Source organism: Neovison vison, chromosome 9 (genome assembly GCF_020171115.1).
Source record: "Neovison vison isolate M4711 chromosome 9, ASM_NN_V1, whole genome shotgun sequence".
In the NCBI taxonomy this organism is placed as follows: domain Eukaryota; kingdom Metazoa; phylum Chordata; class Mammalia; order Carnivora; family Mustelidae; genus Neogale; species Neogale vison.
Genome location: NC_058099.1, coordinates 14,859,891 through 14,886,817, shown reverse-complemented (window position 1 = coordinate 14,886,817; position 26,927 = coordinate 14,859,891). Strand labels below are relative to the sequence as shown.

The following is a 26,927-nucleotide window of genomic DNA, read 5'->3' as shown; positions in this document are numbered from 1 at the left end:
ATGGGTGGGGTGGGGGGGTTGGTGAATGAGCTGGTTAAAGAGATAACAGATGTTGAGTCAAAAAAAAAAAAGAAAGAAAAGAAAGATGCAGACTTTGTGGTCAAGAAAACCCAAAGTTAAAAACTTAGGATAAACTGTGCTTTGCTTGTTTTTAGTTTAAATAAATAGAACAAAAAACAGAAACAAGAGAAACCCTTAGCTTTGTCACTTGCTAGCCATTCCTCTCTCCTAGCTCCCAGCTTCCTTAGCTAGACAATGGAAATATCCGGAAGACACTTGCCGATTTTAAGGACTACCGGCAACGGGGGAGCCCTACTGCTGGCAAATAATAAGCACTGACTTTTCTTATTGTGCAGATGGATGAGTTTGCCCAACCAGCTTCTCCCCTGACATGCCTGACGTCATCAAATTCCTAATCTGGGCTTCTTCCAAGTATACACTGTGTGCTCGGCCTCGAAAACACAGCCACCTTCCTGGTGCCTGGCCGACTCCTGCCGAACTAAAATGTTGCTTCCCCCATGACGCTCAGCCCTCCTCTGAAGGAGAAGATAGAATGAGATGATCACGCCTCCGTCCACCTGCCTTGCCTCTGCCAAGACATCAGTCTTGTTTAACTGGCAAGGGCCAAATCTACATGCAACCTAGCAGCTCTCTGAGCGCGAGACGCTGAGCTCCACCAGCGAAAAGCGTGTCTCAAAATTCAGTGGCCCTGGTCCCTGTGGCAGAAAACTGATGTCCAAGGGATTGTAGCTCATAATGTAAAATGTTGCATGTAGGCAAGAACCAGAAGCATCAAAATATGCTAGTTTGTACCATATCCCCCCTTTCAAAAAATGTATATCCTCCCTATTAGCTTCTCCTGCTCTCCTTACTCCCTTAGAGATTGGTTGGACGTGATGGGGAGGGATGGGTAAGGCTAAGCAGGATGGAACAATTAGCCTGCTTTCCTATTAACCTCCTCCAAGCCCGTAGAAGATACAAATAATACCCTCCTTGTAAAATGATAACCTCAAATTATCAGTCCCTCAAGCAGACTTAAATAAACAAAGGCAATTCTCTAAACCATATCTGAAGCTTCATTATTTCCCCAGACTAGACTGCATTCCAAAGGAGCTAATCCAATAATCAGAGGAGGCACCCCTGACGAACTGAGCTAATTCCAAGGTGAAGGTCCAGAAGTTAGTACTTGCGCAGAAGTTAGCCAACTCATGTTGGACGGTCCCCAGAGAAGGGCATCAAGGGCTCTGACGTGAACACAGCCACCAAGACAAGGCAGCTTCTCTGGCGATAGCTGCTTTTGAGGGACGTCCCGTGGAAGAAATGTTAGTCCGGCTTTGATCCTAGAAGACCCCACCCTCCCCTCCGACTCGGGCCCAGGGGCGCAAGGCTCTGGCCCAGCAGCCGCCAACCTACCTCCCAAGGTGGCCGAGATGAGGAGGTGGGTGCCGTACTTTTTGATGATGGTGTCGATGAACTGCTGCGTGGTAGGTCTCCGGCCAAGCAGGCGGATGCTCCTCTGAAACTCTGGCATGAGGGGCACCGGGTGGCGGACCAGGTCTCTCCTCTCGATGGCTGTGTTCCTCACCTTCCAACGGGCAAACTCCCTGGGGAGGAGAGAGGAGCAAGATGCCTCGATTTACCACTTCTACCCCCAAGGCAGAGTCTACACAGTTATCCCACCCAGGCCTCGCTCCTGGAGGTGAGAGAGTGACAACGGTTATTTTTAATATTTGTCAGGTGATACTGAGATCTGGGGCCCTCCATTCTCTTCAGCCGACAGAAATGTACCGCTCCGGTCGCATCACCAGGACGCTGTGGAGAGCCAGACAGACACAGTCACGTTCTCACGCTGCTGACAGAGCATCAGGATGCAGAAGTCACCGTTGCCTGGCTGCTTATCCCTCTCTCTCACCAGACTGTGAAGGAGACCCCAGGGCCGGGATCTTCTCTGATACCTGTTACATGGTAGGACTCCAAACAATGCCACCCAAAGGAGTCCACAAACGAGTGGACGGAAGGATGGAAGGAAGGGAGGGAGGAAGAGAGGGGACAGGGGAAGGCTATTCACAGCGGGGAAGACCTGGGGCAGGAAGCACGTTGAGCACGCTCTAGGACAATTCCCAAATCAGATAATTAGCCTGGAGGTGGTTTTATTTACCATTTTAACATGCACTCCGTGAGCATTTGCCATTTGGAATGAATAAAACTATGTCGTGGGTGACACGCGGGAGAACTTCCATTCTTCCCTTCGCCAACGATGAAAGGGATCGAGACTGAAGACCTTCCACCGGGGAGTCCCATCTCACTCTGCCCCTCGCCAGCTAGGCGGGGCCATCCCGGGCAAAGCTTGTCACTTCTCTGGACTTCTATCTCCTTATCTATAAAATCCAATTAATATGATCTCCTTCTTCCTGCTGGGGCAGAGATTACCTGCAACCGCGGCTGTGAGAACACCTTTGGAAACTGCCAGGTACTAATCCAGTGTGAAAGAGAGTTTTATAACTTCATATCCTCACAAATTCCCAGACAGGAAAATCATTAAAGGTCCATGGGCAATGAGCAAGGAGCATACAAACCGAATACGAGTAGAAATTCGAAGGGCGGTGGTTCAGGCTGCTTTTGCTCTCATCATGACCTCTGTTCCTATCAACGATGAAGCTCCTCCTGGAGCAACCAGCGCTCTGGTCTGCCTGAATTACAAGCCCCAAGACCCTTGAGGAAAACAGACTAGCCAAGAGGACGGGAGGTCAGCCTAGATAAATGATGGGAACCAGAGTTTAATGAAAAGGTCTCCCTCTCCTGCGGCAAGGTGGAAGAGACGAATGAAGGCAGGGGCATGGAGCAAGGAGAAGCAGAACAGGAAGATCACCCCAGAATGCGCCCCTGTAATTCAGTGGTGGGGTCTGACCCCCGATGCAGAGGAACGTGGGTCTGAAAATACGCTTTCAGACTGGTACATTTCCAAGCCTCAGAGCTTATCATCTGTGTCTGCTTAACACGGTTGAAATTCTAAATAAAGTCAGCTCGGTACCCTGCACATCGTCCGTTCTTATGAAGTCAATCGGCTGCCCTCCAAGACCCTCACAGGCAGCACCAAGAAAGTGCAAAGTCTGAGGTCTACGGGATGGGGGGGTGGACACTTCCCCGGCCCGCGTCCTGAGGAAGCTCACAGTCCGGCAGGAAAGACAAGATGTTTCCAGTCTGTTGCCAGTCCGGGACTAGAGGACACAGAACAGCCCAGACTTCTCAGGTCTCCAGGGGAAGCTTCAGAGAAGAGGTCATAGCTGAGCTATGGTTCTGAAGTCCACAGAGGCTCTAGACAGAAATGTGGTGGAGAACAGCTCTCCCCATGGAAGAAAGGGCAGGAGCAGAGCAGGTCCGGGGGAGGACCGTGAGATACGGGAAGAGCCGAACAGGTGGCCGGCGGGGAGGACAAGAGGGAGCAAGTGGGACAGAGGGAGGGGACTTTGGAGCAGGTGGAGGCTTGTGGCATGACTCCCATGCCCCCCATGCCCCCGGGGTTCACACCCCTGTGGAACCAGTCATCTCTGCTTGAGTGCGGGCAGGAAGGGACCCAGCGACTCGCTTCCAATGGATGGAATGTGGAAGTGATGGAATGTACCTTCCAGCATTCAGTTACAAAAGATTTCAACTTTCGTTTTGCCTGTCCTGTGTGTGTGTGTGTCTCTCTCTCTCTCAATCTCTGTCTCTGCCATGGTGTGAGATGCTCTGTGGAGAGATCCACGTGGCCAGGAACCAAGAGAAGCCCCAGCCTGCAGCTTCCAAAGAAATGGGATCCCAAAAGGCCCTGAGTCCTAACAGTAACCACACGGTGAGCTGGGAGGCAGACCCTTCCCAGCTGAGCCTCAATCCCATAACCACAGCCTGGAGAGAACCACACCACCCAGGGAAGCCACACTCAGGCACCCAGGCCACAGAAACTGTGAGATAATAAATACTGTTATATCAAGGCACTAAGTTATGGAGGTAATTTGCTACTCAGAAAGAGATGACCTTAAAAGGCAATGAGGATCATCAGATATTTCTGAGGAAAAGAGTCTTTTCTTATCAGCGTATCCTCCAAATTTCTAAAATTACATATAAATGTAATTATGAAATTAAGTATGTGCATAGAAAATACTCGTACTTCAGTGTAACGGACAAATATAATTACTTTGTTTTATAACTTATGACCTTGGATTACTATTTTTTTTCCATGTGTCTATGACTACATTCTTCAAAACCAATGTGCATTTACACACAGAGAGGTTAAGTAATGTGCCAAAGTCACACAGCTAGATAGTGGTAGTGCTGGAAGAAGAAAACTGGTATCTGGATTCTTGTATCAGTCTTTTAATATAGATACTGACACATAAAATGTAAAAGCTATAGAACCAGGTACTACCAGTCCCACCATCAAATTACCAGCTCAAGACTCAATTCTCTCCCTGGCCCCCTCTTCCCTCCTGACTTCCTTCCTCTCTCTTTTTTCCCACAGCCTCTACCACCTTTCTGGTGCTCACCAACTACCCAGCCAGGGCCTGCCATCCAGTTGCTTCCTTGAAGACATGAGGGAGGCAGCTGGTGCTGAGTCCCCAGCTCCTTCTGCACAGGAGAGGTGCAAGGCCTAAGTGGGGGGAATGCATAGATGGGCTAAGCACACAGCAGGGGACTTGGGAAGAACTCAGAAGCTCTCTCTCTCTCTCTCTCTCTCTGTGTGTGTGTGTGTGTGTGTGAGAGAGAGAGAGAGAGAGAGATAGATTAGGAAGCACTGACTCAGCCAGGCACCTGCCTTTTTCCAGCATCACAGGGCTCCTGATGCAAAGGAATTCTCTGACCTTTGAGGCAGAAAGTGCATGTTTAGGAAAGCTCTGAAATCATGCTGTGCTATTTGTAATGGTAATTTTAGTCAAAGAAAGAGTCCTGCCCCAGTCTGCAAGAGGCCCAGGGGTGGCAGTGGGAGTGGCAAAGAATTCTGTTATATCAGTTCCATCTTGAGGGGAGGGCTGGATTTGGCCCAAGAGAGGGGAAGGGTGTTTCAAGAAGAATGAACTCCCCGTGCACAAAGGAAGAATGAGGCAGGTGGAGAGAGAGGGGTGTGCACACATGTGTGTGCATGTGTGAGGGAGATGTAAATGGTAAGAGGTAAAGGCAGAGAGGCTGCCAGTGACCCCATGATGAAGGGCCTTGGGCGCCTAACCATGTTACTGGGTTTCAATCTCTCAATTCTTCTGGGTGACCAATAATCCAGACTAAAAATGTGAGAAGAACAAATTTATGTGACTTCGTGGCCATCGTAGCGATACTGGAGCAAAGACTGGAAGAGTTACAGGATTCTAAAATGTTATACTGTTTACCAAAGTTCCCTAAGTAAAAGGGCTTCCCAGCACTTAGATCTATTCAGAAGAAGATTTAAACAACACTGGAGCTGAAACAGTTCAATTTTATTTCCAAATCTGGGCACCTACTGTTTTTCCAGATCTGAGAATACAGCAACAGAAAGATTAGCTGATATCAAGGAGCTTAAACTTTGGTGAGAGTGCATAGCTCATAAAGAACCAAATCAGTAAGAAGCTGGAGGGGAGAAGTGCTGTGAAGACAAATAAGGTGGAGGAAGGCAGTCAGGATGCCCAGGGGTAGGGTGAGGGTGTGGTTATAGAGATGGCCTTCTTAACATGATGACAGGAAAGGAGAGACCTGAAGAAAATGAGGAAGGGAACAGGGGGCCATTGGTGGAAGAGTATCCAGGAAGAAGGAAGAGCAGGTGCAAATGTCCTGGGGTAGGACTGTTTGCTAGGTTTGGGGAACATCAAGGAGGCAGTCCTAGGGGAGCCTTGGTGGCTCAGTGGGTTAAGCCACTGCCTTCAGCTCAGGTCATGATCCTGGTGCCCTGGGATGGAGCTCTGCACCTGGCTCTGTTCAGCAGGGAACTGCTTGCCCCTTTCTCTCTACCTGCCTCTCTGCCTACTTGTGATCTCTCTCTGTCAAATAAATAAATAAAATCTTTACAAAAAGAAAGAAAGAAAGAAAGAAAGAAAGAAAAAGAAAGAAGGCAGTCCTAGATGTGCACGTAAGTAGAAGAGATGAGATAAAAGGAAGGGTGGGAAGAAAAAATAACATTAAAATATAGGATGGAGTGGGCACTGGTCTTAAAAGGCTATGTTGGATTTGGTGAAGATGTCCTATTTTTAAATTCCAAGTAACGTATGCAGTCAAAAGAAGGTTTTCAGCAATGACACAACCTAGGTTCTAAAAGAGGAGCCAGAGTCTGTCACAGCTACTCAGCTGTGTCCTTGTGGTATGAGCAGCCGTAAACAATACATAAACATGTGGGTATAGATGCATTCCAATAAAACTTTATTTATAAAAGCAGGTGGCAGGCCAGATTTAGTCCCTAGGGAATGTGGCCCCTATTCTGAAAGCATCACTATGACTCCTTTGGTAGAAGTCATCAAATCCTACTCACTCAGTTCACGGATGGGAAAACTAAATTTCAGAGACATCAAGTTACTTGCCCAAGCTCACAGAGCGAATGACCTGCAGAGCTGAAATTAGAGCCCAGGGCTCATGACTCCAAGTGCAGTGCCCTTTCAACTGCAATAAGCGACCTTCAAAAGAGAGGGAGAGAGAGAGTGAGGGTGAGGAGAAAGCCTTTCTTGTCATGTTGTCTAACTGCTCTGCTGGCACCAAGAACAATTTCATGTAAGTTCTCAGTGAATTGAACACAACATTTAAAAAAAAAAAAAAAAAAAAAAAGTCTTCTCTTTCCTTCTGAGCCCACAGAGCCAGTGAATTCCCCTTGGAGGAGAAGGCAGAACAACAATGGCACAGGATCCGTGGAATACGCTTATGCCCAATTAAGCATCTCAGCAGGCTGGGCAAACCAATTAGACTGAGATTAAAAAAGGACCCTGGATGGAAGGCATGGGGCGGCTGCAGCAAGGCCTGTCCCACTGGGGGAGCAGGAGGCGGGAGGGCAGGTCACAGCGCGGGCAGGGATGGATGAAGACTGAGGCCAACAGTACAGGTTCAGACGAGGCTGGAGAGAAAACCGTAAGACCAAGGCTTTTTTCTCAGAAGGAAGCATTGCCTTTTTGGGACTCCTCCCTCGTCCTGCCCCCCTTATTAGCCCTGTGCTCCCCTACCTACACACACACACACACACACACCACTCGGATGCACACACTGAAGACAAAAGTCTGTGTGTGGAGCCGGCAGGAGACTGCTCTGTGCCCTTGGGAAGGTATTTAGTCTCCTGGGAAATAAGCTGATTTTATTCGATGATCTTCAGTCCTGCATCTCTCAGCCTGGGCGCTGGAGGAGGAAATCGCGAATTAAAACCCGACTCTGCCACCAATTAGCTGTGAAATTGTAAACGATTTTGCTTACACTCTATAAAGCATAGATGTCATCCCGGGGAATCATGTCTCCCATGGAGAGCAGGCTGAGCATCAGGGTAAATCCTGAAGCTCAGAACTTAGAAGGAAACCTCCATAAACTTAGTTATTGTCCATATTGTCACTGTTGTTCCGGTTCTGGGGGAGGCTCCAGTGGGAGGCTGGGCGACAGGGGCTGGATGGTGGGGTGGGAGAGGGAAGGAAACAATCATGCTTTTTTAAAAAATTACTGGTAGGGAGAACTTCTGAGAGGCAAGATCTCATCCTCATGAATCCGTTAGAAGCAGTGAGTCTGAATGCAAGAAAGGAACCAGCAGTTTAGAAGCTGCCGTGAGACAGGCATGCAGTTTCCTTACACCAGTGGTGAAGTCTGAAACCAGGCCATCTCACCCCCTCGTGCTGAGACGTCAATGAATCCGTGATCAGAAAACTTCTCGTCAATCACAGCAGGGTATGGACAGGTTTTCCTGCTGGTGTTTTCCTATTATTGTTACTAGCAGAAGGCCATTCATAATGATGCTTCAGTTGCATACAACTTTCCTTTTCGTTTTCCCCTTCTATAAAATGGGATCACAGTTTTCAGTTCGTGGGGGTGTGGGGAGAGCCTAGTCTATGGTTATTGTGAGTTTCCTCTCCAACGTCCTCTGCGTAATCCAGGCTACTGAGGAACTCGGAAGTGACGGGTTGCTTTACTCTTCTTTACAGAGTATGTTTGGCAGCTTGTGTTTTTTGTTTTTGTTTTTTTTTTTTGTTGTTGTTTCTTTGTTTTTGTTTTTAAGCAGATGTCATCCCCAGCTTGAACTCATGACCCTGAGGTCAAGATCTGAGCTGAGATCAAGAGTTGGAAGTTTAGCTCCCAACTAATCCACCCCCAGTGCCCTTGTTTTTGTTTGGTTGGTTTTTGTTTGTTTTTGCTTTGCTTTGACTCGAATCTGATTTCACAGCTGAAAAAGTTGGAGGAGTTCGTTTCATATAGACTTCCATATATAGAAAGATGGGAAAATAAAGGGAAGAAAATATTTTATTTGCAAGTTTGGGTTAAAATTCACCCACAAACGTAAGTCTATAAGGTCCTGAAGACTTCATAGACGTGGATTGCAGATGTCTCTGACCCTCCCTGCAGCCGGTGGTCAAAGGAAATCACAGCCAAAAGAGTCATAGAGTCAAGAATATAGGGGCGCCTGGGTGGCTCAGTGGGTTAAGCCACTGCCTTTGGCTCAGGTCATGATCTCAGGGTCCTGGCATCGAGTCCTGCATCGGGTTCTCTTCTCAGCGGGGAGCCTGCTTCCTCCTCTCTATCTGCCTGCCTATCTGCCTACTTGTGATCTCTATCTGCTAAATAAATAAATAAAATCTTAAAAAAAAAAAAAAAAAAGAAGATAACAGAGCAGTTGCGCAAAGTTGTGAAAGAAACACACATTTCCCAGAGGCCACAATAAGACACAAACATCTCCCATGGTTTCTCATAAAGAGATGGATATGGTCGATGCTGGTTGGTTGGTGATACACCAGTGCTTGATACTATTAGCAATAACGAATGACCAGGTAGCCAAGTGCATTTGCCAGAAACATCATTCAGAAAAGCAGCTCGATGAGAGTCGAGTGTATTGCTGTCCCAATACGCGGCTCTCTAGAGTTCTGACTTAACTCAGGGCTACATTTTTTAATATGCTCTAGACACTGCACCCCCGATCAATGTTTGTGGATAGCATAACTGATCAGGGTGCTTATCCCTGGGTGGCTAATCCCATTGATTGTATTAACTCATCATTTGGAAGTTGAATAAAAACAAGCCTCTGAGTGTCTACATGGGGACGGGTAGAGGGATCTGAGACCCCTGTGAGCAGCCAATTGTCCCCAGAGATGAGCAAGGAGAAGAAATCACTGAACCAGAGAGAGAGAGAGAGCAAGTAGGAGCACATTTCCCTCGCCTGCCATTCCCAGTCTCTCCCCGCATGATCCCCAGCCACCTCAGGGAAAGGTGAAACCAAGGGCATATGTGAAATGGAAATGATGCATCTTAACAACTAGGATGCCAGAGACAAATCCCCCATTGTCTCCATGCCCCAGGACAGAAGCAAGGAGGGCAGCTGAGGAATCGGGGCATCAAGTGGGTCTCTGTCAAGTGGGTCTCCAGGGCAACTTGGTGCCAGAGGGGTGAGGAGAGGAAGAGAAGGAAAAAACTCCCCGAAAACATGATTGCGAACAGGATCATTTTAATTATAAGACACTGACTTAACTGTGGAGGATAAAATAATCCTGGCTTACGATGTGTATATAAGCCTTTCTGCTTTCCAAATGTGTTCACCTAAGTAATGGCATTTTAATTTTTATACCAACCCAGCAACAGTTCTGAAGGCTTTCTGGAATAAAGTTCAGAGAAACCAGGAGAAGCATCTTGGAATGGGGCTCCAGGCTTCTCATGGAGTAGAAACTTGAGAAGACTAGAAGTACACAAGCACATTGGAATGACCCAAGTCTTATAGAAATGGACCATTTCCCAAAACGCAAGTGGGGTTCTTCGTGGAGCCCCGTTACTAAGGGCAGGAGTTCAGTGAGGGTCATGGGAATCCACGGCGGGCAAAAGCAGCTTAGAATGCACTTGCTTTATGGATTCCAAATGGCTCCTCTATTTCCCTGAGATGCCCTTGATCGCCTAAGCCATCTCGCTGCTGAGACATCCAAAGCATCAGAATGGAACAGAATGGAGCCTCAACCAAGGGTATTCCTGTTATTTCCCAAATGAGGCTACTAAAGGACAGGAGAGAAAAGGATTTGCCCAAAGCCACACACCACTGGCGGCGGGAGGGACTCGAATCTGGGTCTCTGATCTCAGATTCAGCCTCTTCTGTCCTGACCCACTGCCCCAGCCCATCACCTCCATCGTGTGGTCCTTTACAAAGCTCTGTCATCATGCCCATTATCCTTCCAACAACCTGGAGGAGGGGGGGATATTTCCATCACCATCACAAATGGGGGAAACTGAGGCCCAGGCTGGTGACGGCCACGTGACAAACCCGTGTGAGGGCTGGGACAGAAATGCCAATGGCCTGATTCTCGCAGGGTCCTTCTTGTTTCTTCTTGCTTCCCCCTCCTCTGCCCACTTGGGTGTCACCATGCCAGTGGAGGACAGGTGTACATGCTTACTTCTAAGACACCTTGCTGATGCTCTGCAGAAGAACAGGGTAGAGGACCTCAGGGAAAAGCAAACAGCTCCTTCCACTGAGAACCAGCAAAAGGGCCACAGAACAGGTCTGTTTTGAAGATGTGATGGCATCTGGAAGGAACACAGACCTTAGGGTCAGAAAGGCCCAGCTCTGAATGAGCATGGAGACTTTCATCAGCTGAGCAATTCTTTGCAAATTCCTCGTAGTCGCTGATCTTCTATCAGTACAATAGGAATTCTGGTACTTACCTCGCAGCATTGCTAGAAGGATCAAGCATAATGAATGCAATTAATCTGGCAGTAGTAGCTACTCAATAAATGTTAGCTATTTATCCTTTGGCAAGGCATTCTAAAAGGGGAGTTTGTCGCATAACACATAACTTTTAATGGATATTTTAAATGATCTTAATATGCTCATGGGCTCCAGGGATTATGCAAACTGCATATAAATAAAATATTTAAAATTCTGTTTACTCAATTTGTCTCTCTGCTTATTTCCAAAGCATCTATTGTGAAAGCATGACTCATAACTAAATATAGATTAATAAAAGTTTGGAGCGGCAATTATTCTTCAATTATCATAAATCCCATTAAACATTGCAATTATATGAATTTTCTTTCAGTCCACCAAATTTGAGAGCTCCAAGGGACCACGGAGAATGTCTTCGTATATGGCCTTCAATCTTTAGATGGAAACACGGAGAGTCTGATGGGGGAGGAAATTTTCCAGGGACACACAGCTGTCAGTGACAGAGCTGGGTTTTCAAATCCAGGTCTCGCCCAGCCAGACCTCTGCCCAGTTCCTTCTGCAGTGGTGCATATTTTGGGGAGAAAAAAAAAAAAGATGAACAACTTCCCCAGCAAGTAATACTGCATGTAATTGCCAATTGCTTCCTTGTTAAAATATTTTGGTATTAGCGAGCATGATACCATCTCAGAGCCTTCCCCAAATCCACATTCCCAGGGAGGTCCTTCTTTGTTGCCCTATATAGAAAGTTTCCCTGTCCTTATTTTAAACTAGTTAAGAACGAGCTTTTTCCTTAACTCATTCAACACACATTCACCCAGTTTCTGGTTCTATATCAAGAACTAGGGATCTGGGACACCTGGGTGGGCTTCTGCCTTCAGCTTGGATTGTAGTCCTGGGGTCCTAGGATTGAGTCCTGTGTTGGGCTCCCTGCTCAGTGGGAGCCTGCTTCTCCCTCTCCTGCTTGCCGCTTCCCCTGCTTGCACTCTGTGTCTGTCAAATTAATGGATAAAGTCTTAAAAAAGAGAGAGAGAGAGAGAGAATTGGGGGTCTAAAGCCTTCCTTGATTCAACTTAGATATACCAAAGTCCTCAAAAAAGATTTAACTCGGACTACAGTAAATTGTGACAGATCAAATCTGTCATTCTGCCTATTTTGTAAATAAAATTTTATTGGGACACAGTGATGTTCATTTGTTCATGAATTATCTGTGACTGCTTTCAGACAATGTGACAGAGTTTAGTAGCTGCAACAGAGACCCCACAAAGTCTAAAATATTTGCTGTTTATTATCTGGCTTTTATAGAAAGTTTGCTGACCCTGAGCTAACCCATTGACTAGGCCAGTCACATAATGTATTTTAAGGAAATAATCAAGGAGGCCAGAGCAAAGATTTATAGATTGAGCTACTCCAACAGATAGATCAGTAAATTCTGTGTGTGTGTGTGTGTGTGTGTGTGTACACATGTGTATGTGTGTGTTTGACAACAAGATTCCCATACCCTAAAAATATTTTTAAACTCCTGGGCCAAAGTAAATTAGAAAACAAGGATATTTTCTCACACACCCCGCTTGGAGCACCTTTAAACCTAAACAACAAAGTCATTATTTAAATACAAATTAGGCAGAACTGATTTAAAAAAAAATGCCCAAATCACACCTGAGTTAAGAAAATAAACATGTTTCAAGTGGAATTTATGACTTGATGATTAAACAAGGTAATTGACTTGATATATTCCATGTTGGAAAAACAAAACAAAACAAAACAAAACAAAAAAACAAAAAAACCCACACCCACACTATCTGGAAGGGTTGAAGGCATTCCCAGAGGTACCTGGTTGCCCAAACACCACAAGAAGAAGCAGATGCCACCATTTTTCCTAGCTGTTGGAACCCGAGGAGTAGTAATGCCATGAAGGCATGGTTCCGAGGGCTCTAAGTTACCGACGGGGAAGAGGTGACAGCACGATAAAGCCCCACTGGAGGCAGCAAGCTCTTTCTGACTGATAGAACTAATCAGAATCGACCAGGTCGCCCTGAGAATTAAGGAGGCTCCTGTTGGTAGCGATCAAAGCAGAACCCGAATAACCGATGGGCGGAGATGCTTACAGGCGCGATTCAGAACCTGCAAGGTGGCTGGAAAGTGTTGTTGCTGTATTTACCCGACTAGGCGACCCGAGTGCCCAGCTGAACTGGAAAGGGTTCAATATGGAACCAGAAATGTTAACCACTGACAGGTATGAGAGCCTCACATAAGCCCCGGGATGACGGGTGATAGATATAGAAGACATTACCTACTCAGTTGTTTTTGCTTTTGTCTGAGCTTTGAGTTAGTTGGATGAAACTTCAAAACACACAGACGGGTGCCAAACCCCTGGTCTATCTCACAGCTACCCTACACTCTAAATTTGAATTCGATCCGTCCCTCTAAAGCGCCTAAAAAATGGTTCTTCTTCATCAAATGATACTTGGATTCCTTTTTGTGTCCCCACAAGCAACTAGCAAATGTCATTTTTCCTGGGGAGAAAGGCATTTCAGTGGCCACCTCATGAAAGCATAGTGACCACCCTTCCACGAGTTCACCTGGTACTTTCCCAAAAAGAGCCCCGCCCCCACGTCGGATGGGGGTGCTTATCTACCTACATTGATAAACTCAGCCACCAGTAATATCTGTTTTCCAATCCTGGACATGCTAAATTCTTCTGATCCATATGTCTCAGCATAAGTAATTTTGACAACCTCATATGAGCCAGGTGTTTTGCATTGACAGACACACCACCCGGGATGTAGCTATGACCATCCCCATCTCACAGATAAAGAACCCCAGGTTCAAAAACCTCCAACCGGTTTTAACATTGTGTGCACACCAGATTTGGTTTACACTTTTCAACTCAAAATTCTGTCTACCAAGCTAACTACCCACTGTGAACCTCCCGTCTGTGAATTTATATAAACTGTTCCTAAACCACCTTGCATTTCTTACCTCCCTCCTGCATTTTCAGCAAGCTGCTGCCAATATTTTGGCTTCCTTCAAGGCTGACAGTGGGTCTACAGGAACAGTCACTGGATATCAAGCAAAGGTGTTGTTAACTCTACTCTCTACCACAGTAAGTTGGATCAGCATAGATAGTGAATTCTTTTCGGATTTCACTTTCCCCACCTGTAAAATGGACAGCTGGACTGGATTTGTGGCCTCCAAATGTTCACATTTACACGAAACCCTTGCTTTGTTAACTCAGTCTTTCAAATAAGTCTTTGTCGCTTTGCTTGTTGAGGAATAGCTACCAAGATTCAGTCTTTATTTTAGGGGCTGGGGCTAGAGCAGTGAACAATACAGACCAAGAACTTGCATTTTTCTGGGGAAAACACAGGAGACAATATTCCAGTAAATCTTTTGCCCAACAGAACTTCTCCCGGGTGCTTTGTGAAGTGAGGTCCATACGGTCAAATAGAATTGAGTCAGAGTTTTCAAATTGGGCTCCCTGGTCTGAAGGGCTGGGTACTGAGGGGTGAGACAGGCTTCTACCTACCTCACCCCCAGAGAATTTCTGTCGGGGTGCATCAGAATTTGGTGGGAATGCATGTTAAGATCCAGAAACAAGGAGTGCCTGGGTGGCTCAGTCTATTAAGCATCTAACTCTTGGTTTCGGCTCAGGTCATGGTCTTAGGGCCCTGAGATCCAGCCCCAGGTCAGGCTCCACACTCTGTGGGGCGCCTGCTTGACATTCTTTCCCTCTCCTTCTCGCTCCTCCTCTGTACTTCTCCCTCTGCTCCTCCCTCCACCCATGCAGGGTCTCTCTATCTCAAATAAATAAATAAATAAATAAATAAAATCTTTAAAAAAATACAGAAGCAGGAGCTCACTGTGCTAACCTTAGCAAATCAGAGTTTTTGTCTTTGCCTTTTTAACAGACTCCTGGGTGACCCGTCTAGAGTAAAACAGAGAACCCTGGACTGAAGGGCCCTTTGAGGTCTCCTCTATCTTGGACTACTTTATCTTCCCTCCCCTTCTAGTACATGGTTTTTCAGTCTACTGGGCCTCAGCCAGAAGGTGACTTCTAGAGGAAACTCTCTGACTGCCCCAGCCAGCTCTGGGTCCCCCAACCAGTGAACATGGTGAGCACAGGTGTACTTGTGTGATGATTTTACTGTCACCCCCTCCACTAGAAAGTGCCGAGATGGTTCCTATTTTGTTCGGCTCTAGGACATTCCTGAAACTTATAAAATGCCCAATACATAATTCTTAAATAAATCAAGGCAGTATGAATGAATGTGTGGATGAATGGCTCTCTCCTTTCCAGCCCTGAGAAGCTCATGATTATAGGCACCCCCCACGATCAGACCATTTCGCTGCCAACACTCCCGCTCCCACCCCCGGAGCCTGGCAAGTTACCTTAGGCCCTTTTTCCAAACTATCCAAGCCTTAGTGACTTCCTGTTTCCATTTATTACTGCACCCTGTCCCAGGCGTAGGCAGAGGCGGCAATTAAAGCCTCAGAAAGGGGGAATTTTGGAATTAATCCTTAACACCCGTGTGCTTTCCTGTTTCCACTGTCCCATCAGGAACATGACTAATAAGTCCAGAGAAAGAACCCTCGAGATGGAATAAAACAAGATTCTTAGCCAAGACACACAGAGGTGAAAATACCACCCACCTTGTGCCCCGGCCTCTGAAATTCCTCCACGCACCACAGCCAGGATTATCTTGCAGAACGGTGGGTTTGGCTCATACCACCTCCTCCACCTTGTTGGGGACCCGGCAAGGAGTCCCCACTGTCTACAAAGTACACAGGAAACGCTCTGGATTCCTATCCAAGATGCCTCATGACCAGAGTTTAACTTCAGATGCCCGGCTCCTTCCTTGGCCACTCTGTCCTTGCTCTACTTGGATGTAACCACTCAGTGGGCCCAACCACAGTTACTGTCGCCCACCTGCACCTTTCCCTTCCATTTTCATGAACACTCAGAGACTAATCACTACGTAAAATGCAGCCCAGACTTCTTATTTCTGAGCAGAATGCCTTTCACGGTCTCTCCTGCCTACTTGCTTCTTCTTGACTCCTAATCTCCGCCCCCCACCCCTCACCCGGGGAGTGGACAGGTTTATTCCTTTTTTATTTTTTTAAGGTTTATTCTTTATGAACCTCCAGCAAATATACAAACCTACTCTGACCTCCAGGTATTCTCACTCATCAATAACACTTTGCCCTTCTCCAATCAAAACACGGATTACCTTGTACTAAAATTGCCCATTCACTTCCGTCTCTGTTACAGGATTCATTCTGCATGAGAATGAAGAGAAGAAGGGATGCTTGCTCTGGATACTCTTAGCACCTAGCGCCAGGACTTGGTATGTAGTAGGTTCTGAAATTTTTGGAACGAGAATGACTGTGTCTCTCTTGTCACCATCGGCTGACTCCCAGACTTCCCGTCGATGCATTTCTTCAGCCCATATTGTATTAAAACTCCTACTATGTTCACGGCAGGCTTCCAAATGCAGGACACAGCAGTGAAAAGGACGGGCAAAGTATTGGTCTTGTCAAGCTCCCTTTCTCACAGGAGAACCAGTCAGTTAAGAAACTGATGTTTATGCAATGAAATGCCAGACAGCGGTGAGTCTCGTGGAAAAATAAAATAAGGTAAAGGGACGGTAAGTGACAGGAGTGGAGAGGACCTATTTTCATAGGGAGGCAGTGGAAGGTTTCGTAATGAAACGAAACCCAGAGACGTAGGGAAGGTAAAGGACACTGAGACCTGTCCCAGGAAAGGGGAAATCAACTACAAAATGCCCGATGCTGTAAGAACGGAGAGTGTTTGGCTAATGACAGAAAGACAGGGTGGAGAGGGCCGCAGGGAGAGGCAGGCGAGACCACACGAAGGAGGTCATGGTGGGCCATCGTGGACTCTGGATTTCGTATTAAATGCAATGAAAAACCACTGGAGGGATCTGAGAAACAAGACAGAAGAGGAGTCAGGTTTCAGAACATCGGTCCGCTGCTTGGTGAACAAGAGTGGAAGGTGGGTTGTGACACCGTCGGAAGCAGGGATGGCACTAGGTGGCCACCGCGGCAGTGGGGATGAATGCTCACGGTGGCCTGGAGGAGGCTCGTGCTGGTCAGGCGGGCAAGAATAGCGGAGACGCGTGTCATCCGTGAAATCTAGAGCATCTGTGGGCGGAGGGTGTGAAAGGAAGATGAGAATCCTGGAGGCTTTTGGCTTGGGGTACAAATAAGTGGGTCAGATGAAAATGGGACTGTTGGTGGAGGAACACGTTTGAAAGGAGAAACCAAGAATTCAGACTTTGATATGACACATTAAAAGAAGGTGATTAAATAGCTGGGTATAGACATCTGGAGGCTAGGGGAGGGGTCTGGGCTGGGGATATAAAAGCAAATCATCAGGATAGATTCTGTAAAGCCACCAGAGAAAAGAACAGAAGAAATCATCGAAATGTGGGTATGGATACAGAAGAGTCACAAGGACTGAGACCCCTGAAAAGAGAAGGATCCAGCAAAGGCACGGAGAAGGTGAGCCAAGGGAACAAAGAGTGTGAACAAAGAAAGTGTTTTCATTAACGCAAAATCAAAATTCCCGACCAGAGCTTCTATGAACTGACTACTTATCTGTCTACCCTTCTTCTCCCATTGACTGCATCTCATGCAGTGCCCTTGTTCTGTCCTCCCACAAACCTAGATGCCTTGACTGTCCAAGCCTCTCTGGCCTGCAGGGGGCGCCCTTCCCTCGAATCTCTGCTGTGCGGCCCCCTCATCGTCCAAAGCTCAGGCACCAAGCAATCTCTGGCCGCCAAGCTAAACCAGCCCCCATTCCATTGCCTGATTTTCATTTACATACGGCAACCATGTCACTATCTGCAAGTATCTCGTCCATTTGTTCACACTCGATTATCTTCCTCCCCATAGTACTCTTCCCCGCCTCAGAACATTTCCCCCTCTACCGCATAAACTCCACAACAAGGACACCACCGTGTTCATTGGATGGCTCCCTGAAGGAGCCTATGACCTGTGCCCAACACTTAGTAGAGGCCCCATAAATATTTGTTGAAGATATGAAGGGATTCACCTGTCAAAATCCCATCCATCAAGACCCAAATAAAATCTGATTTAACTTATGGAGACGTCACTTACTCTTCCATCTTAAAGCAAAATATGTGCATCACGAAAATTTAGGAGAAAGAGGACCGGCCTAGAAATCAAGTCAGGGTGGGTTCAAATACTGACTCTGCTTCTAATCAGCCATGTGGCCGTTGCACCAGTCACAAAATAACGTCTACAGGCCTCTTTCCTACACAGAAAAGGTCCCTCCTCCATGAGTTGCCTTTTAGAGAAAATGTATGTAAAGGGCTGGCCACATAGACCCGCCCGCAAGGGCTATTGTCTTTTTGTCACTGTCCTTTTATCCTCTGCCTTCCCAAAGCAGGCACCTGCCCCTCTCCTGACTCTGGATGACAATTTCTTTTCTGGGTCGGCTTTGTTCCCATCAAACCCAACAGTGGCTCAACACTGGATGTAGCCACTTGCAATCTCTAAATTCCTTGTAAAAGCTCCTGGGATGATTCACCCTCCCCTTCCTCGAGGGCATGAAGCATTTTTAGCCTGAGTGTCTTCCACTTCATTTTTACCGGTGTCTTATCCCCTCCAGTGCTTGCACTGGGATCTCGGGAGTTTGCTCATGCCATTCCCCGCTGGTCACTCTTGCTTTGTGAATTCTATTTTTTTTTTTCCCTTTTTCCCTCCCTCCTCCTTTTAAACTAACATTTATACAGTGCCTTCCAGTTTGCAAAGCACATTTCAAATACCTGAGTTTAATCCTCAAAGCTGCCCTATGTGTAGAGAAGTTTTATTTACTCCTTTTTTTTTTTTAATGTAGAAATAAGGCTCCATGGGTTATTGGACTTGTACGAGGCCACAGAGGCTACAGAAACCAAGCCAGGAGAGCCAGGAGAGCCAGGAGACTCCAGGTACATGTGAACTTGAACTCTGCTCTCTCCATTTGGTTCCACCATTCATTCCTTCATGCATGAATTCATTCAATGTGCCATTAACCCATTCATGCATACAGCAGCAAAGATTTAGTAAGACTCAGACACGAGTCCAAGCGCTTGAGATAGATCTGTGCACGAGTCATCCATAGATCCTTCCTTCCCTTATGAAACTTCTTTTCTAGCAGGAGACCTGGAAAAAAGAAGTTGAAGCGGCAAAAATAAGAAGTGATAAATATCATGGAAACAAGGAGAAAGTGGGACAGGTTAAAGGGGAATGGAGGGCCGGGAGAAGGGGGTCCAATCTCAAACTGGACAATCAATATAGGTTTCACTGAGAAATGACCAGGAGCAGATGGAGGACGAGCTCTTGTGTGTCAACACCAGGCAGAAGACCTTTCCAAGCAGTGGGGTGACAACAGAGCAATGAGGGACAGGCAGGGAGTAGTAAAAGGTAATGTCAGAGAGAAAACAGGGTTCTGACCACACAAGACCTTTCTGACCTCTGGGATGATGTTGGTTTTCATTATGAAATGAATGGGAGCTGTTGCCGGGCCCCAGGCTCAGTAAGTGACATGAACAAACTTGGGTTTTCCAAAGCTCACTCCACATTGAAAGTAGAAGTTGAGCGGTAGAAGCAGCAAGACTATGCAGGCAGCTTCTGCATCATCTGGGACAGAGGGGTGGGAGTAACAGGAGAGGAGAAAAGAGAGGGTCCAATTCTGGATTTATATTTTCAAAGTAGTAAAGGTAAGATTTTTTACTGGATCAGAGAAGGGGTGAGAGGGAACAGAGGGAGTCAAGGAAGACAAAGGGTTTTCGCTTGAGCAATTGGAAATGTAGAACTTGCATGAACTGAGATGGGGAAGCAATGGGCAGGAGGAATGTGGCTGGTGACTGGGAGGGGCGGTCAGCAGTATGGTTTTGGACGTGATATATGGACGTGTCTACCCGATATCCATAGGAGATGTCCAGTGTGCAGCTGGATATACAAATCTGGAGTTGGGGATAGAGATCTAGGTGGGAAATATTATTGATATCGTGCTACTCTCTTTTTGTTAAGATTTGTTTGAGAGAGACAGAGAGAGAGAGAGAGAGAGAGCGCTAATAAAGAGCCAGTGTGGGGCAAGTGATGCGGGAGAGGGGCAAAGCGAAAGGGAGAGAGAGAATCTTAAACAGACGCCACACCCAACTAGGAGCCTGTCAGAGGGATCTCATGACCCTCTGATCATGCCCTGAGCTGAAGTCAAGAGTTGGACCCTCAGCCAACTGAGCCACCTAGCCACCCATATACTCACTTTTCAAGAGAAGATGTATTCAATCAACCAATGTATGTCTACGATTCACTAAGAAATGAGCCAGAAACTGGTGTTGATATGGCTGGGAGAAATGGACAAGGCCCTTGCCCAGCAGGATTTACAGTCTATCCAGAAGACAGAGTAAGCAACAGAAACAAATAATTATCATAAACTACATTACAGTAGGGTAAGGTCTTTGGTTTGGGAATTACAGTGGGTAATGGGATTTACATAGCTTTGGCATCTGACCTAATCCAGGAGCTTCCCTGAAGGCTTCCTGGAGGAAGTGAAATGTAAACAGATACCTGAAGAAATATTTAGCCAGAGGTACAGGAGGAAAAGGAGTATTTCAGGAAGAGGGGGTAGTCCACAGGTGAGAGGGAGTGGCCTGCAGGTGAGAGAGAACGTGATGTGTCTAAAGGAATACGAAAAGTTTAGAGACAATCAGGTAGGTGTTGGGTAGAGGACTGGGTGGATATAGTATGAGAAGATTCTAGAAAGACGGGCACTGGGCAGATCACAAAGGGAATTGAAAACGTACATGCTTAGGTTTCACCTTGGGGATAATGAAGAGGCGATGAAAGTAACAAACAGGAGAATCACATAATGAGATAGTCAATTTAGAAAAAGCTTTCTCTGGCAGCAGATTCCCTAGCAAAGCAATGCTAGCAAAAGGATTTTCTTCGTCCCAGTTGGTGGCACAAAGTCTCCTAAAGCTGCAAAAGACTCCATTTACTGGGAGAGAGAGAGGAAACAGATATAGCAGAATGTTAATGATTTTCAAATCCAGGTAAAGCATACATCGTTGTTGATTTTCCTTTTCTCTCATTTTTAAAACTTTTCTAATTTTTTTTAACTTTAAAAAAAAGTTTCAAAAAATTGATTTTTCCAAAATAAAAAGTTGGGGGAAGTTGTTTTTAAAGATTTATTTTATTTATTTATTTGACAGACAGAGATCAGAAGTCGGCAAGACGCAGGCAGAGAGAGAGGAGGAAGCAGGCTTCCCACAGAGCAGAGAGCCCGATGCGGGGCTCGATCCCAGGACTCTGGGATCATGACCCGAGCCGAAGGCAGCGGCTTAATCCACTGAGCCACCCGGGAAGTTGTTTTTAAAAGAGTGTATATATATATATTATATGGCCTTTTCAAGTGACACCTTGTTGAGGCTGCTGTTCTGGGAAATCAGGTTGAAAAGAGTGTGCGAATAACCCATGCTAAATTTGTGAGAGTGGATAAAACCGTCACACACACACACACACACACACACACACACACACAGATGGGGGAGGATGCCTTGGGACACCACTGCAAGTCCTAACAGCCCAGTTCCAAGGAGAAGGAAAGCCAGCTACTTAGGCACCATGCGGATGGTGGCACAGCCCCAAGGGGACACAGGCTCGGTAGGTGTGGAACTTGCTACTTCCAAGCATTTTTTTTTTCCGCCACACCGGTTCCTGTTCTAGCAACAGACATGAAGGGCCAGCTTCCCTAGTGGCCAATCTGGCCCCAGGGGCCACATCACAGAAGCAGACCCTTCTCTGCACAAGTGTTCCTGCTGCCTCTCCTTGTTCAATAACTCAGGGTAGCCTGTATTTCTATTTACTTATATTTATAGTAAAAACAGAAGTGATCTGAGCTAAATCTTGCTGTGTAGGCCCTCTGTCCCTGGAGACAGCTTTAGGTCAGAGAGCGTAGACCAGGGAGGAAAGTACGCAGGATTTCCTGGTCCCCTGCAAAAGTGGGAACTGGAATCACACCAGCAGCAGGGGCTTCGGGGCCTGAGCAGGATCCAAGCAGCTGTCAGCACCCACTGCCTGGTAAGCAGACATTTAATAGTCAGATCCTCCTTAAATTTATAATCTATGTTAAGGGGATACAAAACTTAGAAAACTCTGGAAAACAAAATGAATGCAGGATCCCATGTCTGGCTCTATCATCTGAGAGTGCTGTCCATGTGGGCATGCTGGATGTTTCCCCTCTCTGGAACTCAGTTTCCCCATCCATAAAATCAAAGGTTTGGATAATATTTCCCCATCGCTCCATGGCAGCGTTCCTTGTCAGTACATACTAGGATCCTGTGAAACAGGTGGAGAGAAAATGTGCATGAACTTGGGGGGAGTCGCCATCGAATGCAACATGAGGCCACAGAAATTCTGATGGCAAATGGAAGGACAGGATTTCTCTGGGTGTGGGGGATGGTGAGGATTCGAGTGAGCAAAGAAGGGGGATACAGCAATCCCAGGGGTGGAGCGAAGCATGGAAGCTGAACTGAAAACCATGGGGGAGGGATGGGGTGGGGTAAAAAGGCATGCAGGATTGGAGCACTTGGTCCCGTTCATCGTGCAAGGCCCGCGAGGAGCTGCTTCCTCCAGGAACATGTTCAGATCGCTGGTATCTTTGCTGCCTCTCCAACTGAACCTGTTTGAGGTTATGTTACTTGTCCAAGGTCGTCGCCCAGCCGGGTCAAACCTCTTTGCAACTCTCTCATCCTATTTGTCCACTGCTTACGTTCCTCCCGGATAAAGAGCTTCCCTGGGACAGTCACCTCCACCTCTGTCCTCCCAGGGCCTGGCCTGACAGAAAGTGGAAACTGACTCTCAAAATGCAAACTCTGATGGGTTGATGTTGGAGGTCTAGGTCTATAGCAGATTGTAGCCGGCTGACAGGCTAAAAGTGGGGAGTGAATGTGACCAGCAACATCAGGCTACAGAGTCAATCACATTCTGCTTACCCTGAGTCACTTCCCAGATTGCCCAGCCCAGGATACCTCTGGCCTCCCCGCTCCTCCCCTCTGCCGGCTGTGTTCTCTAAGTGGCAGGTGTTTCCCAGCTCACGGAGATAGAGAGTGTGTGTCACAGGGAATGAGGGCAGAGGGAGAAGCCAGCTTCCCTCTTCTGGCCTTGAGTGATCCAGCCCTGGAAAGCAGGGCACTGGGATATGAGGGCACAGGAACGAGAAGCAAACTCTAGGAGCAAACAGAGATAAGTGATCCTACCACGATGACTGAGAGATGGATTTGGTAGACATTACAGAGAAACTTTGCGAGCCCGTGTGCTTCCGCCAGTGGATAGACCTGGATGGGTCTGAATTCGTCTCACTGGACTGGACCTCCGCTGGCCCGGATCTGGGACACCCCGTGCGCAGAGCTGAAAGAGCTCACGTTCTTTTCCTGGGCAGCCCTGACAGAGTCCCACCGGTGTGTCCTCCTCTGTGGAATGGGAGGGGTGGTTCCAACCCTGCCTCCCTCCCAGGTCCGCCCCAGGTCCCAGATAAGAAAATGGGCACAAGATCTACTGAATTCTCATTCCAGGCGCTAGGAAACTGGGGCTCAGAAAGGTATGTGAACTTGTCAGAACTGTCAAGCTTCAAGAGGTGGCTCCAAGTCACAGAGAGTAAATTCGGCAGTTACTTTGGAAGATCTTCTAAATTACTAATGCATACACACACCATGTACATCTGTACATGGTGATATAAACATGTGTATACATGTACATGTATAGCACGTGTAAGTATAAAACACATGTGTAACATGCATATATAAAACACATGTATAGCATGCATACACACAAACATACACTATACTAAGTTATGTAATTACACTGTCACTATTTACTGTTTATAATAACCCCGTGGGTTAAATCCTGTCTCCATTTATATACAAGAGAATGGAGGCTTACACAGGAAAGTGACTTGCTTATGGACCAGAGCTGGGATTTGAACTCAGATCTGTCTGATTCCAGACCTTGCATTATTTCAGTACTTGATCTCTTGATGGCTGGAGTTCATAATGCATAGCTAAAAAGAAAACTCTATTTCTCTTTTAATAAATGATTTGGGCTTATTAAAGTCCAACTTCAAATGAACAGGACCCCTTCCAACTAGGAAGGAAGCTCTGCAGTTTGTTTGCACCGAATCATCTCTCCGGCCCTTGTTACTCTGTCCCTCCTTGGGTTGTGTATATAGTCCTGACTCCCACCGACCTGTGAGCTTGCACCTTTAGGGTTCAAACCTCATTCCACTTATCTCTCTCCCTGTTCATCATAGTGCCCCAAACACAGTAGTTGCTCGTGAATCGCATGCTGAGCCCAGTAAGGCCATGAAGGCACGCTACTCTGATAAAATTAAATGAGTCTAAGAAGCGAGGGACGAGTTTCATGCACAGTCAGTATGATGGGCCTTCCAAGACTAATCCTGAAACAGACATGGTGTTGGGCGGGTCCAAGGCAGCATCCTGGGGGCTTTGGGACCAGGCCACCTCCCATCATGAGATCTACATCCTCACAAGGACCAAGTCCCCAGTCACACCTGCTGCGCTGTTTCCCAAGCGCTGGCTGGAGTCGTAAGTCTCTAGGGCACCTCTTACGGATAAAGCACTCTCTCCCAGATGGGGACGGAGAGATCACGGACTTCACTCACCTTTTCCCTCTGCTCCAGGGTCTGTTTCCTTTCACTGTTTCTTTACATCTGTCTCCTTCACTTCCTTATAGGTTATCTTGTCTTCCTCACTGGCCATTCCTTTCCTTTCCTTCCTTTTCATGTTTCCCCCTCATGGCAGCCAGACAAAGCATCCTTACCGGAGGACTCATTTTCCTGAAATATCTAGAACAGTGATCTTAATTGGGTACTCTCCTGAACACATCCTAAACAAGGTCCATAAGTTTCTATCATAATATTTCCTAATGACGGTTCATTTATGTTTAATTACCCAAGCAATACGTGAATGCAGTTTCTTTGTTTTAAAAAAGGTTTTAATTATAGATAATCGCCATTATCATGCTAAAAGCTTCCTGATTTTTCTTTCTACATTTACGTGTGTATAAATACACTCTTAAAAAATACATCGCTTTGTGTGGGCGCATGTGGGTGTGTTTAATACATGTGGGGAACACTGCTCTGTGGAATGTTCTGTAAGTTGCGCTTTGTCCCAACAGAACCCCCTAAAGAATTGTTTACATCAACAGAATTATTGCACTTTATTCTTTTTAATTACAGAGTGTTCTACACTATCAATAAGCACGGTGCATTTACGCCTTCATCTACTAGTGGATATCTAGGCCACTTCTAGTATTTTCACCATTCTTTTACAAGCATCTGGCAACAAACACCCTGGGCCATAACTCCCAGTCCACAGGTGCATGTTTTCTCCATGGAAAGATACTGAGAGAGGGCGTTGTTGAATCAGAGACTACACCCATTTTCAATGCTGTGGACATGCCCCATTGCTCTGCAAACATACATTTTCCCCTTCTGGATTTCCTTCATAATTATTTGGATGCACCACTGTTGGTTTATCCATTCAACTGTCGAAGGACATATGAATTATTTCCTGTCTTGGTTTTTTTCTTCTTCTCATATCTTCTCCTTCTTTGCTCCTTCTTCCAGGACACTGACTTCTGCAAAGGACTAGGTTCCTCCATCAAGGAAGTGGAGAATGCGGTTCTGGGCACCGGGTGGCAGAAGTCAGCTCTTCCTGGTGCGTGAGAGCTGACCGCATGGCTGCCTAGCTCACTTCATGACTAGTGACATCAAGTCAGTAGTCTGAAGGTGGGACTATTTCCATCACGGAAATTGGCAACTATGAATAATCAGAGAGCACTGTAGGGGGAGGGGCGTGTGCATTGTTAAGGGCTATTAAACACAGGGAACAGTGGTTAAATATATATTGGCATGCCTCTGATTCTAAGAGCAGAGCCTATAGTGACAGAGTCAGAGAGAAAGCCCAAAGCCATTTACAAGATCTTAACTGAGTGGTACTGATTAATACAGGTCAACGGCAAGTGTCTGATGGTTAGAATTAGGTGCTTTGCCGCTTGAGCTAGGACAAAAAGAATATCACTTTTCAGAAATGGAGGAAGGTTCCAGAAATGTAAGCATACCAGGAATCTCTCAAGGCAGTAAAGATGGCATCTATGACAAAGGTCTCAGAGATCACCGTGAGGACAGCCACCCCCACCTCCCCACTCCTCATGTACCCCCCAGGTCCCTTGTTTGGCATATTTGAAAAGGAGGTCACCAGCCCCTGCGTAAGGAACTTTCGCGGAAGCAGAGAGTAGAACGGTGGTTGTCAGGGGCCAGCTGTGGGGGAAATGGGAGAATGTTGGCCAAAGGGCATAAATTTTCTTTTACTCAGGATAAAAAACTTCTGTAGACCTAATGTACAGCCCAGGGCCTCCAGTTACTAACGATGTGTTGTATACTCGAAACCTGCTAAAAGAGCAAATATTAATTGTTCTCCCCCCGCCAAAATGGTAATTATATGAGATGATAGATATGTTCATTAACTTAATTGGGTAATCATTTCCTAATGTATATGTATATCAAAACATCATGTTGTATGCTTTACATATATACAATTTCTGGTTGTTAATTTTATCTCAGTAAAGGTGGGGGAAAAGAAGTTTCTGGCAGCTGGCAACTCACTGAGGCCGGTCTGTAATGAATGAAGCTGTACCCGAGTCCTTTGCCCACCGTTCCTCAGCCCCGTGCTCCGGGCCGGTGGCCAGATCTTGTTCTTTGTTCCTCTCCTTCTCTGGGAACTTCTCCTGGACCTACAATTCCGGGTTGGTCCTGGATACCACCCCATGCCCCTCGGGGGACTGCTGACCCCCGAGTCTCCACTCTGCCCCTCCGGCTCCCTGTATCCCTCCCACACAGCCCCATGGCACCAGGGGCAGCGGTCTGTATTTAGAGCCTAATTTTCCTGAGCAGTGAACCATTCCCCACACAGTTACAGGCAGCACTGCCTCCCTGACTGATTGTTTGCTGATTTTGTTTGGCATTTTTTTTCCTGGCCTCATAGAGAGCTTATTTAGAAAATCATTT

The 26,927-nt window shown here is 46.6% G+C and overlaps 1 protein-coding gene across 2 annotated transcripts in view; it reads right to left on the bottom strand.

Annotated features, from left to right (window-relative positions):
• BRINP1 (BMP/retinoic acid inducible neural specific 1) overlaps nucleotides 1-26,927 on the bottom strand; it is a 171,107-nt gene that overhangs the window by 62,764 nt on the left and 81,416 nt on the right. For both annotated transcript variants that reach the window (XM_044265033.1, XM_044265032.1), the window contains one exon: nucleotides 1,414-1,604. In XM_044265033.1, coding sequence (XP_044120968.1) covers nucleotides 1,414-1,604 — 191 coding nt within the window. The remainder of the gene's footprint in view (nucleotides 1-1,413; nucleotides 1,605-26,927) is intronic.